Here is a 23,214-nt window from a genome sequence, read left to right on the forward strand (position 1 = left end):
GGTGAGGCTCACTTCCGGCCCTCCCTCGGCTCGTGTGGTGGCGGCGGCGTCGTCTCAGCGCCTTCTGCCCGGCGCGGCCCGGCTCTGCGCCCCGCCGCCATGGGCCTCACCCGGCAGTACCTGCGGTACCGCCCGGCCGCGCTCTTCGGGCTGGTGGCCAGCGCCAGGGGCAGCGTGGCCTGGGTGGCGCTGCGCGGCGAGCGGGGCCGCTGCGTGGCCGTGCCGGCCTGTGAGCACGTCTTCGTGTGGGACCTGCGGAAAGGGGAGAAGGTGGGAGCGGGCCCCGCGGGGGGCTGGGGAGAAGCCTGTGGGCCGCTCCGGGGCGGTCGGAGCAAAGCTGGCCGTTAGTGGGCTGCGTGTGAAGGGAAACAGCACCCCCCAGCTCCCCCTCTGCGGGTGGGGTGGCTTGTGCTCTGGCTGCGCCCGGGCTGGATCTCGCTGTTGTTCTCTGAGGTTTGCCTTTGTGCCTCAGTTGGGGAAGAGTAACCGCTCTCGCAGCAGCTGGGAAGTTACTCCCTGTTTAGCTGGCGACCAGGAGCAGCACTGTGCAAAAGTGCTGGGGTGAAACGGGGATGTCATGGGGTTTGTGTCTCGGCTGGGTGTGAAGCTGGGCTTCCCACGTGCAAGTTGTGTTCCGTAGGGGGTTTGTAAGCTGTAACTTTAAAGGCTTTGCCACATGTTGTCTCCTGTCAGATTCTGAAATAATCGCAGGTACTACTGTCCACTGCAAACCAAATTCAGGACTTGCTTTACAGCCCTTAGAGTGTTGACTGTTGGCACGTTGTTTTGGAAATATTTCTGTTGTTCTCAAGTTCTTGGGCAGACTATGGAAAAGCAGCTCCATCCTATACCTGAGAAAGGCCCAGCAGGAGAGGATGAGTCAGGAAGAAGCTTTCAGATTTTACTCTCAAACAACGTTCTTTACTCTTAGGCACTTAAAATCTAGTGGCAGAAATTTGGGCTTTTGATTTTAAGAAAAAATTGTTTATTACTTCCCTTTTAGCTGCTGGCTGCCTTATAAAATGGGGCTAATGACACTGTACTGGGTGTAGGAAGCCGAAAAATGAACTTCTGAAGTGGCAGAAGTGCTCGGTTGGAAGTTCAGTAGAAGAGCAGAGTATATTCTTTCTGCTGTGTAAGTATCCTGCTCTGACATGTCATTTATCAATGTTATATGTGTTTTGTCTCCTAAAAATTGCAGGTCCTTATCCTTAAGGGTCTCAAGCAGGAGGTCAGTTGCCTCCGTACTTCTCCAGATGGGTTGCACTTGGCTGTTGGGTATGAAGATGGATCGATCCGTATCTTCAGCCTCCTAAGTGGAGAAGCGAATATCACTTTCAATGGACACAAGGCGGCAGTTACAGCCCTGCAGTATGACCATCTGGGTGGCCGGCTGGTGTCTGGCTCAAAGGTGAGGGTTGCATGTCTGGAGGACAGCCCTTTCGTAAAGGTGCTCCATGGAGCAGGCTGACCTGCACTGAAATGTTTGGTGTTTTTAAGTGGGTTGCGTGGCCTCTGCCTGTAGCTGGAGGATGGCAGTGAGAGGAGTTAGGGCTGCAGGACAGTGATGGAGTTGGGGAGCCCAGGGCTGGGAGAGCAGTGGGGGCTGCAGGGCAGGAGTGGGGTTACTAGTAGAGCTGTTAAAGCTTCAGCTCATGAGGTCAGGAATAGCAAAAGTGACTCAAGCCCGGACAGAGGTGCATTTACTGGTCTGAATGCACCTTTGGGGAGGGGATGTCACTTGCATTAGTCACCCTGACATTCAAATTCACAGTGAGAAAGTGTGCTCTCAAGTAATCTCAGTCTCATGGCAGAGGTAGATGTTTTACAGGGGTAAGTGCCGGTCCCTTGAAGACCCTCTGTCTGTTCCAGGATACAGATGTCATCGTGTGGGATGTCATCAATGAGAGCGGTCTGTACCGTCTGAGCGGACACAAGGATGCTGTCACTCAGGTCCTTTTCTTGAAGGAGAAGAACTTGATGGTCACCAGGTGAGCCAGGCCAAGTGTAGTGGTTGGTCAGGAAAGCAGCTGTGGTGTTACTTGCAATTTAGACGTCTGAGGTGCTGCAGCCATTTGTATCTTTGTTCTTGACTCATGATCTGTCAGACCCACTAGCATCTGAGAATATGATTTTGCCACATCCACATATTTCCTAAGTGCGGTGCCTGAATCCAGATGTGGTAAGCAGAACTGAAATGGCTGTCCTGAAAAACAGTGTTTGGAAAAGCATTTAACTTGCTAGTGATATAATAGCAACTTAAAATTATTGTTACGAGGAATAGTGATAATACAGTCATTATGTATGTAACTGTTTCTGCTGTTGATCTTGAAGAATTTAGCAGACTTACCTTCTGTCCGTGTAAGTCACACAGCAATGTGACAGAAAAATTGCTTTCTAGTAAACTGTAATTATAGGAATGAATTAAAAGAGGGTTTTTTGAGTTGGTTCTTAGTTATTTAATATGAGCTGCTAGTTAACTGTATCCATCTAATACTAAACAGTTGGTGGAAGATACTCTTGCTCAAATATCAGTCAATAATTTTTTATTTATTAATATGTCATCTAATACCTTAATAGAAAAATGCATGCAGTCAGTTCAGTGTACAATTAGAACAAGTTTCCTGTGCTTTTTTTGTTGTTTTGAATAGAGAAAGTAGTATTTTGTTGGTTTGGTAGGTGATGCCTGTTTCTTAATGCGGTTTCAAATCTTTGGAGGTCAGCTTTAGAAATGAGTCTTAATTCTCTCAGTAGCTAACTTGTGATAAAGAATTCCTCTCTATTTTTTTATTATTTTATTAACAGAGTAGAGATGTTAGCCTGTTTTTCTGAAGATGTGAAGTTTTGCTTCCTTACTTTAGATTATTTATTTTTTTTTTTAGCCCAAGCAGCTAACTGCAGCCCTTTGGGTACAGAATTTTTTGTGTTATTTTTCATTAATCCAATTTACAAGTACCTTTGGATCCTATTTAACAAGAGATGGATTAACAATAAATACCACTTGTAATCAGAAGTTTTTTGTCACAAGGGAGCTTCGTAGTGGAACAAGTTTCATATTTTGATTTAGTTGAAACTTACTGAGGAAAGCAGGCTCTAACAAGGTATTATTTGTTGTAGGGTGTACTGGAGGAATCTGTATAAATGTTCAAATTACTTTCCTCGGGTGCTCTTGTAGTATTGGGGTAGCATAATAGAGCCAGAAATTTGTTTCCAAGGAGATCTAATCCTACGGGGGCTTTGAAGGAGTGAATCGGCTGTAATTCTCTGTTAGGAGGAGCAGCTCCAAATCACTGGTCAAAATGAAGGAATCTGCTTTTTTCTGTAGCCTGGTCAATGCACAGGCATGGCACAGGTTGAGAATGTGGAGGGGGGTTTAGAGGCAGCTTTAGAATTGATCATCACTTTGTACTTCTTGTTCTCACCCTAAGCCAGTGAGAAAGGACGCTGTGTGGTACTGGGGCTTGCAGCTGGATCCAGAGTAGGTTTTGGTGACTTGCTAGATGCCTTTTCGCAGTATCTTTGTGTTGCTATACTCTGGTTTTGCGCAGCTTGTGAAATGCAGTGTTTGAGCAGCTGCTTTGTATGTTGTGGCATGTTTTCGATTTTTTTGTTTGTTTGTTTGTTTCTACCTCTTCTCTAAGCACGTGAGCTCTGGCAATCTTTCCTCATGTCTTGAGGTTTTCTTCTTTGTTCCAGCGGCAAAGACACATTGGTGAAATGGTGGGATCTGGACACCCAGCACTGCTTCAAAACTCTGGTTGGACACCGTACCGAGGTAAAGAGGATGTGTGGGCAGCTGTTGGGGTGGAGGGACTTTGGATTATGTGTCATGGCTCACTTTGTGCTTTCCCTGCTCTCAGGAGTTGTAAACTGGCACCGTGATACATTTTGCTTGTCATTAGGCTTTAGGGATGAGCGAATAAGAAACTTCCAAACTTCCCAGGAGCTGTCATCTATGTGCAGTGGGTGACAATTCCAATGCAGAGGTCCCTGGAGGAGGTCCTGGTTAGATCCAGTCTCTTCTTGGTTACTGTGTAAATAAATCGATTAAAGATGCTCTGCTGTTACGACAGTTAAAGGAGCCATAAGCCAATTTCTCGCTTTGTACCTCTGGACAGGTTTGGGGGATGGCTTTGGTGTCTGAAGAGAAGCGTCTGATCACTGGGAGTGCTGACAGTGAGCTGAGGGTGTGGGATATCACGTACATCCAGGAGGTAAGATATTCCCTCTCTAACCCCTCACAGTCTTGTCCAGCTGCTTGTCTTTGGAGTAAGATGGGAATGAAACCGGTTAAATCTGATTGGCGTTCTGGGAAATAGAGCCAAAGCAATGTCTGCTGTCTGAGGAGTCCAGAAGTTGATTTTGATGTAGATTTTTCTGTGTTGAGTTTTCAAGTGAAGCTGTGAGCACTTCCAGAACAAGATTTCCAGACTGTGCCACATCTTCCTGCCTTCTGGCTTGCAGCTAGAGAAGACAGTCTTGTGGGTGGAGGATAAAGAGGGGAGGACATGGAGCGTGTGGTGCCTACAGGCATGCTGTAGGCCACTCCTTTGTTGCAGTGTGCGCTAATCACTTGTTCCTCCAGGGAAATGAAGTGTAGGAGACAGAAGCCAGAACACTGCACTCTTGTGGTTTAAGGTACTCCTTATGTTCTTTTTCTCTGTGAACAGGTAAAAGACCCTGATGAGCCAGAATCCAAGAAAAGCAAAGGGTCTTCACCTGGAGCAGAAGAAAACACTGAAGAGGATGAGCCCCTAGAGCTGGATGAGCAACCTGAGGAAGTAAGCTCAGTTTTCTGTGGGATGGCATATCTAACCCCATTTGCCTGGTGCTGCTTGCAGAGCCAGCAGGAGTTTTAGTTGGTCACGCGTTGCTTCTCTATACTGGATTTATACCCTACGTGTCGATTTAGTCATATTTCGTCCCCCATTAGGGAAAATGTGGTAATTCTTGTCTTACTTCATATCATCTTCCTTGGCAGCAGTTGCTGCCTCATCTACCTGCAAAACACCAGCAGAAGTCTGTGTGCCACAACACATACGTGTGTTATTTTCCACTGAAAGCTTTTTCTTTGCCTTCTGTTTGGGGGGGAACTAGCAAATGTGTAAAGTTCAACAGTGCTAACAGCAATTTCATCAAACAACACAGGAATAAAATAGTTACTAGCTGGCTGGCAGCTGCTGAGTGCAGTGCTGATGCTCAGCTTTGCAGGTCAGTAGCAGAAGCTGAGAGGTCAGAGTTGCACCAGAATGAAATACGGTGTGAGGTGTGATTGCAGAAGGCCATTCCCACTTGTACTGCTGGTGGAGGTGTCACTGAATCTGTCTCTCCAGTGGACCTTTCTGGGGTTCCGCTCAGGTTGCAGACTGCTTGTAGTTATGGTAGACACCTGCCCTTGTTAAATACTTTTCCGGCTTCTTCTCCAGAGGATTTATCTCCTTTATCCACCTGTTTAAAAGTCTCTGTTCTCACGTTCTCACCTCTTTCTGACAGAGGAACTGAGCTGTGCTGCCTTTGTAGCATAAACATTTGGCTCTGTCTCTTAAATGGCTGTGGTTTGTCAATGAAGTTATTCTTCCACTGAGACTGTCAATGATTTTCAGCTAAAATGCAACAAAACATAAGAAGATACGCCTGTAGCTCACAGAAATGCTTGTTTTGTCCCTAAATTATCCTTGCTAGCTGTTTCACCTGTATGTTCATTTCCTCCTCTTCTCTTCTTGACTTCCCTTGCCAGCAGGTTTCTGAGTTTGCTTGAGAAGATCACTTGACCTTTCAGACCAAAGTTCTCCTTTTTTCCCTATAGCGCCTTGTAAAGTGCAGTAAAGTTGGATCCATCATGCGGGAAGGGAGAGATCGAGTAGTTACTCTTGCTACAGACCGAACGGGCAAGATTTTGGCCTGCCATGTAAGTAACGAGGGGCTCTGCTACTGAGCTGCAGAAGAGACTGTTGGAGACCTTGGGTAATTTCTGTAAGGGCCAGCCAGAGCTTTCTGTGCCTTTGACTTTGCTCTGTCTCTAGGGAACAGGTGCTGTTCTGGAGGTGTTCTGTGTTCTTTCTGAAGAGGAAGTCCAAAAGAAATTGGAAAAGAAAATGAAAAAAGCAAAGAAAAAAGCCAAGTAAGCAGTCTTTCGGATGTATTTGGATGCTGTCTGTGTCCAGGGAACCGTTAGAAAAGCCCTTCAGCAGCGTGACACGATGGTTGAACTCCAAGCTACGGGTCATCCTGTCTGTGCTAGGTGTTCTGTTTTGGGGTCACTGTTCCTGCGCGTCCTTGGTGCTTCTCTGAGCAGCGCTCCTCCCTGAGGCTAAGGAAATACCTTTCTTTCTGAGTCTTCCCCCTGCCAAAAAAGCTAATGTGTACACAGTACTTGACATAAAATGGGTTTTTCAGAGCTGCTCAGTTTTACCTCACAGTCGTATTTACACTGCTTTGTACATCAAATAAAGTCCTTGATAAGACATACAGGAATGAGAGTTTCATCTTGAGAAGTCACGGTGGCTCTGATCTCTCATCTCCTCTTTTGCAACAGGCAGAGAGATAGGTGAGAGCTTTCTTAACGTTGACTTTGTGTTAAGTGGCTGTCTGGGTATCCCGGCACTTAACAAGTGCCTCACAACAGCCCTTAGGGAGAGGTCTGGTTCCAGGGTAGAAACTGAAGCAGTGGGCATATAAATCTGGAGATGCATTTTGGCAGTGGCTGAGGACTTTTGGAGAGTGGTAGGGGATGAGCAGAAGCTGATCTCCCTCTCACACACATCTTTCTGTTTATCCACGTTTCTAACATGCCTTGTTCAAGTGCTTTGGCTCCAGAGGAGGTTGCCTTTTTTAGGACAGTTTGTGTCTTTAGTAGTCTGCATGCCAGCATGAACTTCACTGTCTTAAATGTAGTTAGTACTGCTGGATAAGAGGGCAGTTACTTTCAGCAGGCTCAGTAGTTTCCTTATGCTATTCTCTGTCTGTGTGTTAGTTTGTGTTGACTGTGCTGGGTTATTTGACTCTCCTCCATTATCTGACATTTCTAGACAGAAGTCTGAAGAGGAGCCAGAAGGCAGTGTGGAGCTGAGCCTGCAGGAGGAGATCCAGCGGGTCACTAACATCAAAGCTTCTTCTAAAATCAAGTGAGTGGAAAGCCTGTTGTAGGGGCTGAGCACTGGTTGTGCAGCTACTTGGGCAGAGCTCGCCACAGCTCCGTGTTGGGGGAGGTGGGGAAAGTTCCCTCCTCGACATCTGTTCGTCTTGGAGCTGTGGAGAGACCTGTCATGATCTCCAGTCCATTCACACGTTTTCCACAAATGGTCCTCTTCTTGCACACCTCTGTGGCTTAGTGTGCATTTGCCCGTGGTGTGCGCTCTCTATATTCCTTTTTCTCAGTTGTTGATATTTGATCCGTCCTATATTTTGTCTTACCGCCCCTGTGTACAGCTCTGATTTTGTCTAATCAAACAGGTCATTTGACTTGATTCTCTCTCCAAAAGGAGAGGTGAAGATCGCACTGCTGCTCCAGAACAACGTCGTCGAGGCATACAACCTGAACCTGTCAGCACCGGTCCCACAGGCTGTCCGTGCATCCAAGATAACCATTGGAGGCCACCGCAGTGATGTCAGGACGCTGGCGTTTAGCTCTGACAACATTGCTGTTCTCTCAGCAGCTGCAGAGTCTGTAAAGATCTGGAACAGGTATGCAGTCCCGTTGTGTCAGTGCCCTCTGCCCTGCGTGTGTGGTCTCCCAGGGCTCAGGGATGCTGTGTTCGGGGAGGCAGTGATAAAGGAAGAGGTGACAAAGGAGAAACATAAAATGGTGAACAAAGTAAAGGGAGCGAATGGAAAATTATTTGACTTCTTTCCTTACTAGAGAAACTGGGAAGCTATAGAGCTAAAACTGCGTAATTAACTCATGGAGTTCGATGCTGTAAAGCAGCACTGAGGCCAGGTTTAGTGACAGGTATGGAAAGACGAGTCTCTAAACACAAAGGTCACTTGTAGCAGTCTGGTATAGACTGTATTTTGTTGGGTTGTTTTTTCCTTTTTCATAAGAGGTACTGGCTGTTACCCTACACTAGCTACTACGTGTTCCCTAATGAACAAGTGGGTTTCTTTGGTTTCTTATCTGAAGGATCTAGTATTAGGCTGGGCAGGCTGCTGTTCTGATCTGGTGGTGTCCCAGTGTTTCCTGAGTGGTGCCAGTTTCAAGCCGTCTTTCCTTTGAGCATGTTGTCTTATGGTCGTTCCTCTCCTGAATGTTTGAGAACAGGAGCTCTGTCCTTGCTCATAAGAGCAATAAGTCATGATGGTGGATGAGGTAATGGCATGTTTTGATGGAAAATGTTCTTTGCAGTACTGTTGGATAGCATTTGGGACATAGGATGATGGTGGTGTATCTTCTGGCCCCAGATGAAAAGACGGTTGTGGGCAGAGGGCATTCTGGAGCGTGTCTCACTTAGTGGACCAGATTTTACATGTGGTAAGAGGTTTTGGGCTCTACCTTTGTCCACAGATCAACCTTGCAGTGCATCCGGACAATGGACTGTGAGTATGCGCTCTGCTCACTCTTTGTCCCAGGGGATCGGCAGGTCATCGTTGGCACCAAGGTAAGTAGCGTCCTTCTGCACTCCAGGCTGCCCAGGTCTGGAAATATGTTGTGAAAATGTCCCTAAGGCAGCCTTTCAGAAAATGCAGTGCATCTCCTGATCTGGAGCATTCTGTTCTAGGTAGAAAGAACCTCTCTGACAGTCAGGTTCCCAGACTGTGTGGCTCTTGTGGCTTGAGCTGGACAGCTGCGGAGACTTTGGGCAGTCCTTGATGGAGATTAGGGCCATCTGTGTGTAACAGCTGTCTAATGAAGCTGGCTGTTTGGGAGGTGGGTGGCAGGGGTGCTTTCCTGCTGGGAGCTACCATGTGTCGTGAAGATGGACTGATTTGTCCTGTGTGATGTACCTTTCTTCCCAGACAGGGAAGCTACAGCTGTATGACCTGGCTACTGGGAGTCTGCTGGAGACACTTGATGCTCATGACGGGGCGGTGTGGTCCATTGCTCTTTCACCAGACCAGGTAACTCAGCCACACTTCTCCGTATCATCTGTTGCGTGTCTTTTCATGTAGCTCCTTCCTATAGAGCTGTATTTGCACTCCTGGTGGGAGCATGGGAACCCCTCCGCTTGGGAGCTGGAGGATGCAGCCGGTAGCATCTAAGAACTTTAACTGTGGATATATGCCCAGCTTGGTGAAATAGCTCTCTAGTTGTGTGGCACATGACAGTGAGTCCTGGGCTGAGCAGCGCCATCCTCATCATCTCATCTGGCTTCTGCATGATTGAGAATACTCAGACTTCCCTGGTGGAACCGGTGTGCAGCAATACATACCTTACAGCTGTGTTCCAGCTGAGGAGAGTTCAGCCCCTTGTAACCTGCTGCAGTGGCTGATCATCCTCCTTGGTAAATTTGCTGCTTGTCAGCTGGCTGGATTAAAAATCTTGTTAACATAGTGAAGTTTTTCCTTTGTGTTGCACTGTTGAGTGACCGCATCACCCTCCTTATCTATCTGATGGTTATTAGGCTGAACTCCTGTCCCTGCAGGATGTATTTTCCGGGCTCTTAATTGTTCTTGTGGTACTTCTTGAGTTACTGTTGTCATTTTTTTTTTTGCTGGTGGCCCCAGGGTCTGGGTGCGCTGTGTGATCAGAATTAAACCAGTGCCAAACACACCAGTGCCTTTTGAATCCATCCAAGGATTTAATTAACTCTTTTGGTGACAGCACTGCAATATGTATTCAGATAATAATCCACTGTGTCCCTCAAAGCCCATTTTGGGATGCTGCTGTGCAGAAGGCGTATATGTGGGGCTTAGGTCCTCGCTTCCTAACATGTAAATAAAAATTTTGGTTCTGTTTGGGCACTCTTTCAGATAGATAGAATAGCTCTGACGTTATGTAGCTATATCTAGTTAGTTATTTGTCTAGTAATCCATAAAATCTGTAAGTGGCACAGTGTCAAGTTACTAGGGATTTCTGATTTAAAATTAAGCTTTGAAACCTCTTAGCTGGTCTTTAGTCCATGGACTATATGCTCTATTGAAGGATAGTATCCTAGGGTTGTAATGAAGATACAACTCGGGACCGAGAGGCATGCCTTGCATGAGCAACACTGTTACTGTTATCAATTTATCCTTAAGCTTTAATCTTAAGGAAAAGGATAATCCTGTCAAATTAATTTTCTTCTGTTGTCTGTGCTCACAGTTAACCAGGCCTGTCTGTTTACTCTGTCTGAATTACGGTGTTACATTAATTTCTTCCTGGATCTCCCTCAGTATTTCCAAAGTTTCTGAGAATGGACATTGACAGTTTACAGATTACCTCATTCTGCTCTGTAAAGTCATGGATCTGGGGGATCTGAACCATTAATTTGTACATGTCTGACATGGGCAGCTGCTTTTTGACAGCCTTGTGAGTCAAGTCTTGTAATGTGATTATGGTCTGTAGTTTTTCCCCCGAACACAACAGATGAGAAGTGCTGACTGAACCCATGTTTACTGAGCCAGTGCTGTTTAATAGTTCTCGTATTTCTCTCTGTAAATGGTTCAGTGCTACTGAAAAGGTACTTTTTTTTTATGTTCCTATTTTGCATGCACACACTTGCTCTATGTGGCCTAACCACCCTGGCTGTAGAAATCTGTTTGTCTTTTACTCCTGGTTCAGTTTTTCTCCATTACCACAGTTTAGGTTCATGTAATTCTGTCAATTTCCACTTCTGTCTGTTGTGTATGCCTTTCTTATTTTTCTTACATAGTCATGTTGTGCTGGAAGCTGGGGTGTTTTTTAGTGGAATCAAAACCATAGCAAGTAATAACCTGCCTGGGATTCGTTCACATACGGGACAGGTTTTACTCTTGTTCTTAATGTAAAAGGGATACTGTTGAACTGTTCTTTCTTTAGAAGGCTGTGCTTGTGGGGTGGTGGTAAGGTGTGTGTGATCCAGGAACACTGAGCGTGTCAACGTACCCACAAAACACAAGGACATCGTTATCTACAGCTGAGATGACTACTTTCAGTCCCAGAATTTCAGTCCATGTCTTGATTTACCTTTGGAGTCTTTGTCTTTAGACCTCCCTGCGAGAAATTACAAAATTGTTGTTGTTGCTCTGACCAGCACAAGTGCTCCTGGTGGTGTCCACTTGAATCATGAATACTGTAGGAATGGGGGACATTTCAACAACCCCCTTGACAGTTCCTTGCTGTAGAATTTGTTTGGGTTATAGCTGAACTGGTTTCGCAATAATTTCTTTGTTTTCCCCTGCAGCGTGGCTTTGTGACAGGAGGTGCTGATAAATGTGTCAAGTTCTGGGAGTTTGACCTTGTGAAGGATGAGAGCAGCGTTCAGAAAAGGTGAGAAAAGAAACCTTCCTACAGACTACGTTCAGCTGCAGTACCCATTGCTGTTGATGGGGGCTTTGGCCTTTGCTGTGCACTGTAAGAAGTGTCCGTGACGTGTATGGGGAACACATGGAGAAGAGTGTGAGCTCGGTGCTGGTTTGTGAAGGTCTGAGCCTAGGTGGGGAAGGGCACTGGTCGCATTCTGATCCCTTCCTTGTGTCTGAGTTTAGCTTCTAATCACAGGATGGGCCTCAATTATTAAGCAGTAAATGTAGCAGTGAAGTTTATCAGCCTGCAGTGCTGTGATTATTTCCAGTCCTGTCTTGTTTATGTGGTAAAGAGGAATGAGATGCTGTGTATTAGAATGAACTTGCTTTCCTGGGTGCAACGTGGGAGTTGTATTTGTATCTCTTCCCAACTTGTTTGTTTGGGATAACAGTTGGTTTTTTCCTCTTCTTGTTTTCAGGCTTTCCATGAAACATGTACGCGTTTTGCAGCTGGATGAAGATGTTCTCTGTGTGCGGTACAGTCCCAACCAGAAACTGCTGGCTGTCTCCTTACTGGATTGCACTGTGAAGATTTTCTATGTTGACACACTCAAGGTGCCATGACCAAATGGGCTCTGAGACTGTGCAGGGAGTGACATAATTGTAGCCTGAAAGATCAGGAATACGTAGGAAGAGTGTCTGTTTATTGTGGGACACTAGTAAGAATCAAAGAGAGACCTGCCTCCCACTGCAGGTGCCTGTTTGATAGCAAATCTGACAGAACCGTGGCTGCCCCACACTGGGGAAAATATCTTCTTTTCATCTGGAAAGTGTTGTGAACCTGCAGTTGGCGAGGTTCACTCTAAACCCTGTGGGCATGGTGGTACCCCAGAGCTGCAGGGCAAGGGTGGGGATGGCTGTAGCACACATGGCATTAAATAGGGGATAGCAGAGGCAAAGCCTGAGGGAGGAGAATCTTCCTTGTGAGCAGTGTGGTGGTGTTGTGAGTTGTGTATTAGCATGTGAACGATAGGGAGTGACACAAGACAGAACAGCGCTGACAGGTAGGCAAAGAGAGAGAGAAGCTCCGTAGGCAGTGGTGATCAGCACCGGAGTTAGCTCAGCTTGCTTGGGTACTTCCACCCTTCTCTCAGATCTGCCATCATGGCCCTGCTGCTAACAGGGTTCAGGGCAAGGATGAAAGTGGGGCAGTGCTAGAAAGACAGGGCTTCTGAGGTAGAGCAGAACTGGCCTGGAGCTTGAGGTTTTCATACGCTCTACCCAGCATGTCTGACTGAGATACCTTTCTTCTGCTTCAGTTTTTCCTCTCTCTGTATGGACACAAGCTGCCAGTGCTGTGTATGGACATCTCCTATGTAAGTATCGTTAGGGCTGTGCGTTAGGTGGGACTGTGGTGATACGGATGACTGAGAACCTCTGCTGGCAGAAAGGCCTCTGGGATAATGCTTTCTTGTCACCTCCTTGCTCCCAAGTTAGCAGTTTCCTGATGGGACACAGCAAGCTCCTCCTTATCCCGCAGTCATACGCTCACTGGGAGGGATCGCAGAGTAGGAGTCACGACAGATCTGACCAGGGCATTTTCTGAGTGACTGAAAATCAAAATGCTGTGGTGGTTCCCCACACCCGTCTTAGGAGGTACAGCCAGCTTTCTGCTAAAGTTGCTGTGTGAGAGGAGCCTGGACTTTGTTAGTGGGAGCAGAGAGCAGGTGCTGAGGGGGAGCAGGCTCTTCGTGCCTGTTTGTTCTTGGGCTGTGTCTTGCTCTGGGGTGTCTTTGGAATGAGGCTTACTGGAAGCCAAAAACGCCAAGATAAAGCTACGGTCTTAAATGCCTGTGGAGGTTCAGAAAAGAGCCAGGCTGCTGTCAGCGGGCCATGCTGGTGAGGGGAGGTGGAGGGATCAGGAGCGCATGTTTCAGGAGCCAGGTATCTGTACTCGGCACTGCTTTGTCACTGGTTCAGCAGCAATTCATGGGGCCACCAGCCAGCTACCCACACCCTCCTCTCTCTTTGTTGCCCTGTAGGATGGGACTCTAATTGCAACTGGTTCTGCTGACAGGAACGTGAAGATTTGGGGCTTAGATTTTGGGGACTGTCACCGCTCTCTCTTTGCCCATGATGACAGGTCAGTCAAATCCTTCAGCATCTCTGGGCTGTGGGCTATCTTATCTACAAGGGGTTATAATCCAGCAATAATCCTTTTGTCCGGCATATACCGGGGGGAGGTCTGCAGTGTTCCCCACGTGGGTGAATTTGAGCCTTTTTCCCTTCCAGTGTGATGGATCTGCAGTTCGTGGCAAAATCCCATCTCTTCTTCACAGCTGGGAAGGACAGCAAGATTAAGCAGTGGGATGCAGATAAATTTGAGCACATCCAGACGCTGGAGGTAGGAAGTTTTGGAGACTTGAAAGGAAGTGTTATCCCTCCGTGAGCAGCACTTCCCTTGGTGTAGGAGCTGGGTGGTGTTCATGTCTTAACCTCTACTGTCTGCCACGCAGGGGCATCACCAGGAGGTGTGGTGTTTGGCACTCAGCCCCAATGGAGACTACGTGGTGTCAGCATCCCATGACAAGTCCCTGCGCCTCTGGGAAAGGACGAGGGAGCCACTTGTTTTGGAAGAGGAGAGGGAGATGGTGAGAGTTGCATCCTTCCTGCCAAAGACAACTTTCAGACCTGTTTTCTCCCCAGCAGGCAGATTCCTTATTTTTCACTGTGGAAGACTCTTGGAAGGCTTCCTCACTGCTAACTGCAGCCTGGTGTTGCGGTGCCCAGGGCTGACTGGGGTCTCGTACACGCTGGGACTGTTGCCCTGAGCTGTCTGGAGGCAGCACCACACTGTTGCAGGTGCTTGCCTGTCTGTACTGCATTGCAGATGCCTGGCTAACTTCCTCTCTGCTTTGCTTCTCTTTTGCTTCCCCAGCTTTCCCCTCCGTAGCTGTGGTTTCCACGGGTCTCTTCAGCTAGTGTCTTTGACCTTCTCTTATTCTGTGTTCCTTTCCACTCAAGTGTGCTTTGGTGGCAGTTCAGCAGGTGGCTGTTGTGGAATGATGGGGAGCACGGCTCCTGTTAAATGCAGTTTGCCTTGGTTTTCCCCTTCTCCAGCTGCGAGAGGTCTGTTCTGTTTCAGTAGCAGGGCCCAGAGCTCAGGGGTGCTGGAAGAAGCCCTTCCGCTCCATTCGAGCATGTGTTGTGAGGAATCAGAGACTCATAGAAGGACTTGAACAGGACAGAAGCTCTGAGGGTCTCTAGTGCAGCCCCTTGCTCACTGCAGGATAACCTTAAAGCTGTATGAGACTGCTCAGAGACTTGCCTTGACACATAAACATCTCCACGGGAGGAGATTTTCCAGGCTGAGTACCTATTCCAGTGCTGAGCAGCTGTTGGGGTTGGCAGATGCATTTGTTTTGCATATCCAATTGGAAATTATTTTGTTACTTTTGTCATTTCACTGTATCCCTCAGAGGAGTCTGTCTTCCCTTCCTGAAGCAGTTCTCAAACCACAGTGGGAGAAGGATGTAGAAACGTGCTGAAGCAGGAGTGGATGGGAAACTTGCAATAAATGTTTTTTGGTTTTGTGGTTGTTTTTTTTTCCTGTCCCAGCCTGTTTGTGAGAGCTGAGGTGACCCATAGGCAGCATCTCGATGCCCAGTAAATAGCTGGTGTGCTAGGAGCGATGGGGTAAAGGAGAGACCTAGGCAGCTCCTTTTCCAGGTGCCAGAAAAGTGTGTTTTGGGTCAAGTTTGAGTAACAAGGTGGGCATGAGTACACTAGTAGTGAATATTACACTGATGGGGCCCTATTCATGCAAGAGAGACCAGACAGGAGTCTTTCTTGCAGGCTAGGGCAACCCTGGGACTTTTCTAGGCTTGTTTCTTCTGTGCTGTGTGCCAGGTGCAAGGTCTGGTGCTAAACTGCTTTTGACTGTCTCAGCTCGGTGGGCTGTCTAAGGGCTGTTCCTGCATCCAGAGCAGAGACTCAATTTCTTTCCAGAGTTCTCCATGGGGCTGGGACAAGTGGACATTTTGCACCGGCATTGTTGAGCTCTGCTGATTTGGCCTGGTTTTGCAATGGGCTGCATGAAGCTGCAGGTTCCCTTGCTCAATCAGTGTGGAAAGGACTTGTACCCTTGCTGCCGGCTCACCTGTGTTATGTGTTGTGTTCTCATCCACTGTAGCAACGCGAAGCTGAATATGAAGAGAGCGTGGCGAAGGAAGAGCAGCCTGTGGTGAGTCGCACGCACCATCCGAATGTGTGCAGGCTGACGGTACGGTCTGCAGGAGGCATAGGGGGGGTGGCAGGGCCTGATACTTCTCTTGCTTGGAGGAGGTGCAGGGAGGAAGGTGCTGAAGCTGTGGTTGCTCCATGATGCAGTTGGTTGGTGCTTCCTACAGATGTCCAGGGAGTGTGCGAGCTGGCCAGAGCTACGGACTCCCCCGTTTTGCTGTACTGTCGTCCTTCCTAGCTCCCCGGCTCAGGTCCACGCCAGCTCTGTACCAAGGCTGGGCTGTCTTCTGAGAGCTGCCTCCAGGTCATGGGTGCAGGACTGGTGGGGAGGCCTGATCCCTCTTGCTGGGATGCTTGGCTTGTGTTGCTGATCGTTTTGACACTGATCAGATTAGTCGGCTTCTGTTGGCGCAGCAAGAATGTGTTCACCTGCCTCCCAGAGCTCGGCGCTACCCCTGCCTCTGCTCTTGAGGGAGAGCTGTGCACTGGGAAATCCTGGACTGCCCCAGAGAAATGCCCGGTTTAGGGAACGGGGCTGGTGTTTTTCTTGGTATGGACTGGTAGGATGCAGGGGGTGCCTACATGTGTCACTTGCAGGAGGGAGCTGCAAACTCTATATTTTGTAGGTGGCTGGAGAGACGCGAGGAGAGTCGGGGCTGGCAGGAAAGAAGACGATTGAAACCATCAAAGCGGTAAGATCGCGGGGGTCTGCCAGCAATGCTTCGTGCCTTGCTAGTCTCTCGACAGGGGCTGTCACAGGGTCGCAGCATCAGTTTGAAGAGGAGTAACCTGTGCTGTCACCTAAGGACAGGTTGCCTCTGCCTGCCAGAGCAGGCTGTCCTGCTCCGTGGCCAGCAGGGAGGGCTCTGGCTCTGGAGAATCACGCACCAGGTATTACCTTCTCCCAAGATCTCTCCAGAGAGCAAGGTGTGCCGTTCCTGGAGCTGCAGCTTTCTCTGCCTGTCACGTGTGGAACAGACTTCCACACCGGGCTGCTCTTGCCCTTTGGGGTTTGCAGCCCAAAGGAGCACGAGGCCGCTGGGATGTTCTGTAGGCATCAGGCCTCTCCCTGCAGGGCTGCCCAGCCCCGTGGGCATCTGTGGCCGGTGGAAATGTATTGCAGTGCCTGAGGTGTGGGCAGTTTCATGGCTGCGGATTTTAGCAGTGTGGTGCTCTTGTAAATACAGAGGAAATCCTTGATCTGAATAGTCACAAGGGTCCGAGCCTGGCTTGTGCTTCAAAGAGGTACTGCTTGCTGGGGTGGAGTTCAATGTCAAGGCAACACTTAAAGCTGCAGCTGAGGGCACCTGGGGCAGTGGGGGGAATGTGGATGGTGTTTGACATCGTCAGGACATGATTGGTGTGCTCAGGGTAGCGGTGCAGCCTGGAGTAGAGGCTGTCTTTCTGAGCAAGATGCTCAGAAATGTGACGTGATGCTCCATGTCAGCCCTTCTGCATCCACCTCTTTCTGTGGCGTGGCTTGAGCTTTGCTGTGGCTTGTCTGGTGTCACTGATGTGCTGTTCGCAGGCCGAGCGGATCATGGAAGCTATCGAGCTGTATAGAGAGGAGACGGCAAAACTACAGGAACACAAGGCCATATGTAAAGCTGCAGGAAAAGAGGTAAAAGACTGAGGAATGTACCACTCCCAAGGTGCGCTGCGTGTATCCAGCTCGGGTGGAGAGGCTCAGCATGCAGATAAGATCAGGACAGCTGGAAATAGGAGACATTTGCTGGAACCTTTTGGAGAACAAAACAGCACTTTGCCCCGGGGCATGGTTGGTGGTGTGCTCGACAACCTTTATGCTTAAAGTCGGGGTAGGATGTAAGTTTTGTCACTGGGAGGGCATGCTACTGCAAATTCATCCCAGAGCCTGTTCTTTGCCTTCATCTCTGCACTCCCTGCTAAATAGGGGGCTGTGATATAACTGGGAAAAGCAGCAATTAAGAAGTGGATGAAAATTCATGTGTTTGAGTTAGTTATACACACCTGGGAATGAGATTGTCTGGTGGCTGCAAATGGGGCCTTCAGTGATGTCCTGGGGAGGGCGGAGGTGTGGGAATTGCAGGGAGACACTTGATGAAAGCTCTCTTCCACTGTAGGTTTAAGTTTTCTCTGCGAAATACGTGTTTGTATGCACGCACCTGCCTCATGCTAATCCATTCTGTGTCTTCAGGTCCCCTGTCCTGTCAATCCCATCCTCCGTGCCTATGGGAATATTACAGTAAGTGAAAGACCAGGCCACAGCTGTGGGCCATTCCCTGCTGGAGCGGGGCTGGGTGATTTGCTGGCTCAGCCAAAACACTGGGTTGCTGTGGGGAGGGAGGACTGCTTGGTTCAAACTGGCGTAAAAACTCAGCACTTTCGTGCAAAGTGAACAACTTTTGGGTTTTTTGTGGGTTTGAGGTTTGGTGTTTGGGTTGGGTTTTTTTTGTATCTTGCACATGTGTTACAAAAGTTTAACCCCATGGGGGTAAACGTAACCCTGATGGTAGCCATGACCTTACCATGTATGTTGTCATGAGCCAGCAGTTTACAGCGTTCTCCAAGATACGGGAAAACTAGTTCAAACCTTTCCTGGCCTAAGGGCACGCCCTCCTGCTGCCGTAAGGGTGCAGTTGCCATGCTATAGCATGTTCCGGAGGAGCTGGGCCATCTTACACAAGGCACCCGAGCATCCACTGGAATGCGTGATCGGGAGCCCACGGCAGCGTGCCCCCACCACGTGACGTCAGCGAGCACTCGGCCAGATCTGTTTTCTCCCTCCCTCTGTGAGTACAGGCGTGTCGAATTGCGAGCTGAACAGATGGAACAGGAGTGAATGAAATCCTGTGGCTCTGTAGCTAGCAGCTTTGGAGGAAGGTGATGTTTGATTGAATCCCACGATAAAGAGAAGGGAATTTCAGCCTGTTTCCAGAGTCTTGGAAGGGTGTGCTTGTCCAGGTGCTAGGCTGCGGGGTGGAAACGTGACACAACACCCTGTTACGTGGGGAACTGACCATGATGAGCATTCAGGATGTCAGACCACGGATGAACATACTTCATGCACTGACAGTTGTTTATCTTATTGCTTGGGAAGAGACTCTGCTTGTGGAACACTTGTCCTAATGTACCTACTGTGTTGTCTTGACTCAAAAAGCAGGAGCTGGACAACGTACATGAGGGCTCCCTGACCCTAAATCACTGCCTGTGCCGCTGTAACCGAAGCAGGGCAGCTCTGAGCAAGGCAGAGCCGTGTTGGAGCTGCCCAGGTTTGCTTCCGCGGCACTGGTACAGCAGTTATTGATTCTGGTTTTATTCCTAAAGAACTGACTTTGAGAAAATTCAGTATGGTAGTTGAATCTCCAGGTGTTTCAGGTTAGAGCTGGTGCCTTTACCTGCTCATGTCATACTAGTACATAACAGTGTTCACTAAACTCTCAGAATTTTTCTCTATACAAAATATGCACAAATGGATGTATAGATTGCATTGATAAATAAAAATCCACTACTCTGAATAGATTAGTTTTGTTTTTCCTGGTTTATTCCAATGTATGCTCCTAGTCTGCATTTTTACTTACGCTTAGGAAGATACTTGTTTTTTCATTCTTCACTTTTCTGAAAGTAAGTGCCAGATGAGAAAGCCTTTTGTCTTCCTTCTAAACCTGTAAACACCTTACAAGAGCTTTTCTGTCCCTGCCTCCATGATTATAGGAATATTTAATTATAAGTTGAACAAACTGAAGAGAAGTGAATGACATCCTATGACTTAGTAGTTAGGCACTTCTCTTTGGCTATGCCCAGCTCTGCTCTGCATCTGCCAAACACTTTCAGCAGATAAACAGGAGCAGCAGGAATTAAAAGTCTTTGGGAGGTGAGTTTATGTGTAAGGTTTTATATGTATCATTTGTCTGTTTCACCAAGCTTTTTATCCAGTTTGTACAAGGTTCATTGAACTGAGTATGAGATGGTTGAATATAGAGTTTTCACAATATTCTTCACCAGTTTAGATTATCCTGAGAAGGCTGGGTTTATGTTTTGTGGAGGGACAACTTCTCAGGCTGGCAGCTGACTGAGGGTGAAAGGGTTTCCTCTTTGTTATGTTCAGCCTGATCTGTCCATCTCAGAAGACGTGACTGTGTGGTTTTAACTGGGTGAAATGGACCTTAAGATACATGTTTGTTTGGAACGTCTCATGCTGGTGTCTTTCCTCTGTTACAGCCTTCTGCGTACGTGTTAGAAGTTTTCAAGAAAGTCAAGTCGAGGTGAGTCCCAAGAGCCTTATTGCTGCAAGGTTTGTGACCGGTTTGTGACCGAGGGTTGGGTTTCTGGGCCCGGGGCTGGCTGGTGTCCTGGAACAGTCTCTTGTGCTGGGTTTGGGCAGTGCTAGAGAGTCTGGAGTCACTGTTCCTGGCAGCCTCTTTTGGAACATGCGTGGAATCGGGGAATGGGAATTGTTCTTTCCGTGGGGATTGTGTTGGATGAAGCTTGTGCGTGTGGGTTGGCTGCTTGGAGATGCACGTGTGCGTGAAGAGCAGCTTGTGGGGACGCCGAGGAGGGAAGGCGGTGTGCCTGCTCCCTCTGCCAGATGTCTGCTGGCCTGGGCTGCGGTCTGCGCAGGTGACTGTGCTTTGTGAGCAGTCACAGAGTTTCAGTAGCGCTGAATGCTTAGCACAGCTTTTGCACCAGAACTGACCTGTACGGAAGCGTTTCCTGCTCCTCTGTAGCAGTGCAGTGGCCGAGACTAACGCTTCTGTCCCTTCGCTTTCGCCTCAGTGAGCTGGAAGAGTCTCTCCTGGTGCTGCCCTTCTCTTACGTCCCTGACCTGCTCCGACTCTTCAATGAATACATTCACCTGGGTTCAGAAGTTGAACTCCTGTGCCGAGCTCTCCTCTTCCTGCTCAAGTGAGTCTTTAATCTGCCCAGACAGATCTGCTGGTCTTAATTCAGCCGCTCCTGATGTCCAGAACCTGGAGCTGAGGAAGCCCTGGCAGGGCTCTGGCCAGCAGTGGGCCTGCCGGTTCCTCTGGGCCCCTCGGGCTGGTGCATGTCACAGAGCTGCTCTGTGCCAGTGACACGGGACAGCACAGAGCTGGGAATACACCCCGTTCCTGCAGCTGCAAGGGTGACATTGCTTGCTGTGAACACGCGTGGTGTATGAGTGTGGGGAAGATCTGGGTTTTCTCATATGTCTCCGAGTCTGAAGCTCTTGGGAAGTGTCCTCGAGAATAAAGATGTGGTCTCTGCAGGAGGTAAGGAATCGCTGCAGCCCCCAGCAAACGGTGGGTGGGAATGGGTTGATTGCTGCAGTGTTGATGTGCCCAGGTGGGGTTGCTGGTCCTGGTCCCCCGAGTCTCTGGTACGAGAGGTGCTGCATCAAAGCTGAAATGGCACTGTTGGCTGGCACAGACACTGCAGGGCCCGTGCCCTCAGAGAGACCTTCCCTCTTAAAGGGAAGCATCAGAAAACAGCTTTTGCAGATAATCTGCCCATGCCTGTTGCATAAGGCTGGCCTGGGGAGGCCTGATTTAAGAGAAATCCTGTCTAGAACAGAGAGAGGCTCTGGAGAGAGGCTTTCTGATGTTCCTGAACACAGTGCTGCAATGCATCACCACCCGCTTTGTCCCCAGGGTACATTTTGGGCAGATCACAAGCAACCAAATGCTGGTGACAGTGATCGAAAACCTGAAGAAAACCACCATCTCCAGAGTCAGCGAGGCCCGGGTGAGTGCTGCACCCTTCCCTTTTCCAGGGGCTGGAATAGCAGGGTGGGCCAGTGTCTGGGAGCGTGTGGTGGTATCTGTGGTGTCCAGTGGGACGGTTGGGTGGGGTCGGAGCCCTTTCGCCTCCCTTCTGCACAAGCACGCCGCTTTCTCCTCATGTTCTTGCTGATGTGAGACTACCTAGTGACGAGCCTGCGCTCGTGCTCCCTCCCTCATTTACTTCTGGCTTTCTTTAATGTATGTATTTGGGCTTTGGCTTGCTAGTTTCTAAATATGTAGGAGGTAAACTACTTCTGTTGGGCTTTTTTGTGGCTCCTGGTCTCTCGGGTAACGCAGACTGTGCACCTTCCCAGAGGCAACCTCAGGTACCTGCCAGTGACTTGTCTCTCAGAAAACAGAGCGGATTAGAGCTGCTCTGAACAGAGTGCAGGACGGACTGTTCTACTCAGATGAAGTTCATGTTTAAATAATTTTGCTTTATTTAAATGTGTGCATTGTCTTGCTTTCATAGTTTCTTGAAGGGCGGCCGGTGCAGGCCCCTCTACCCCCTGACAAGCCTGGGATGTGCCCCACAGTGTGGTGCTGGTCTCGTTACAGGATGTGCTGGGATTCAACATGGCTGGGCTCCAGCACCTGAAGAGGGAGATTGAGGCCAAGGACGAGGTGACCTTTTTTGCTGATGCCACTGACCGCTTTGAGGAGAAGAAGAGGAAGAGGAAGAAGAAAGAGAAGATGGTTCTTGCGATGCTCTAGCAGTTGCTGCCCAAGACCCAGAGCACCTGGATGGGGTCACATAACCTCAGTGGTGGCTGTGGAAGTGTTCTTGTGGCTGAACATCCGTGATGCCGTCTGGTGACCGGGACCAAGGCTGTCCCCTCCCCGTGTGGTATAACCCAGCATATAACCCCAGCTCAGAATGGTTGTCTCTGAGATGAACTCTCTGTAGTCTGCTGCAGATGTGTGCATTTGAACTATTTCTGAGGTGGCCATCAAAGGTCCATGCTTTGCCTCCAGCAGAACGCCCGTTAGAAATGGAGTCAGTTTGCCCTGCTGAAGAGATCAACTCATTCTGGCAGTGCTGACTCAGTGGAGTGGGTCCAGCATGTGAAGTGCTGGTGAGAGAGACCGTGCCCTGTCCGGGGAAGGCAGCTGGCAAGATTTTACGCTGTTTTGGCACTTGCTGGTGCTTTCTGGCAGCGCTTAGAGCCTCTGGGCAAAGCTGCGTGACTTCTGCCAGCGTGAGAACTTGGTCTACAGCCACTCGCTTTTTAGTGGGACGGGGAAAAACGTGGCTGTGCTCTGTTCAAGGCATATTTATATGTGCCTTATAAGACAACTTTGTTCATGGAGTTTTGTCCTGATATTTCTCTAGTAAAGCCTCAGCTGCCTCACCCTGTGTGTCAGTTCTCAAAGGGTTCTCTTCCAGAGAATAAAATCTGTGAGAGCAGATGAAAGGGCTGCCACCCAGGGTTGTGCTGTTCCCTAGAGCTGGCAGATGGAGCACGAGCAGTGTGGGTCGTTTGCATTGTACTTGCTTCAGTTTTTAGAAATTGCACTGAATTGTTGCAGCGTTGTACTTGTATCACATACAATGATTTATTTTCACAGTGGGGGCAGAGGGACAAAGTGAGCAAGTCTGTGCTGCTGTCGGTAAGTTACTGGTCTGTAGTACCTGCTGGTTTTACTAGTAATCACAGGTTTGGTGGCTGTGGTGGGGGCTGCTTCTGGGAACTTAGCTGACTGTTGGACTTTAACGTCTGACTCGGGTACTCGAAGCTGGACTTCCTCCTAACTTGAGCTTCTGTCGGATGGTGGATTGTGTTGGTAACCTCACTGGACATCCCGTATCCGTGTCAGATGCTCCTGAAATGGGCCAGCTCGCTGGGAAACGAAGGTGGTGTTACAAATGGGG

At 48.7% G+C, this 23,214-nt stretch overlaps 1 protein-coding gene across 1 annotated transcript; it reads left to right on the forward strand.

The window, feature by feature from the left end:
• Positions 1–8: 8 nt before the first annotated feature.
• On the forward strand, positions 9–22,693 carry WDR3 (WD repeat domain 3). The gene is made up of 26 exons (XM_005231881.4): positions 9–270; positions 1,202–1,411; positions 1,873–1,991; positions 3,697–3,775; positions 4,119–4,214; positions 4,671–4,781; positions 5,807–5,908; positions 6,024–6,121; positions 7,029–7,124; positions 7,453–7,683; positions 8,501–8,594; positions 8,953–9,054; positions 11,298–11,383; positions 11,838–11,973; positions 12,678–12,734; positions 13,401–13,501; positions 13,651–13,762; positions 13,875–14,009; positions 15,551–15,601; positions 16,227–16,292; positions 17,129–17,221; positions 17,777–17,824; positions 19,801–19,844; positions 20,356–20,484; positions 21,210–21,303; positions 21,900–22,693. Exons 1-26 carry the CDS (start codon positions 100–102, stop codon positions 22,053–22,055), a joined length of 2,817 nt encoding a protein of 938 aa, XP_005231938.2. The 5' UTR covers positions 9–99; the 3' UTR covers positions 22,056–22,693.
• Positions 22,694–23,214: the final 521 nt, after the last annotated feature.

Source organism: Falco peregrinus, chromosome 6 (genome assembly GCF_023634155.1).
Source record: "Falco peregrinus isolate bFalPer1 chromosome 6, bFalPer1.pri, whole genome shotgun sequence".
NCBI lineage: Eukaryota > Metazoa > Chordata > Aves > Falconiformes > Falconidae > Falco > Falco peregrinus.

Coding starts and splice junctions, on each gene's coding strand:
- WDR3 (XM_005231881.4), top strand. CDS start 100: ATGGGCCTCACCCGGCAGTACCTGCGGTACCGCCCGGCCGCGCTCTTC. Junction 7,125..7,452: donor AAAGCTTCTTCTAAAATCAA/GTGAGTGGAAAG, acceptor CTAATCAAACAG/GTCATTTGACTTGATTCTCT. Junction 13,502..13,650: donor CTCTTTGCCCATGATGACAG/GTCAGTCAAATC, acceptor TTTCCCTTCCAG/TGTGATGGATCTGCAGTTCG.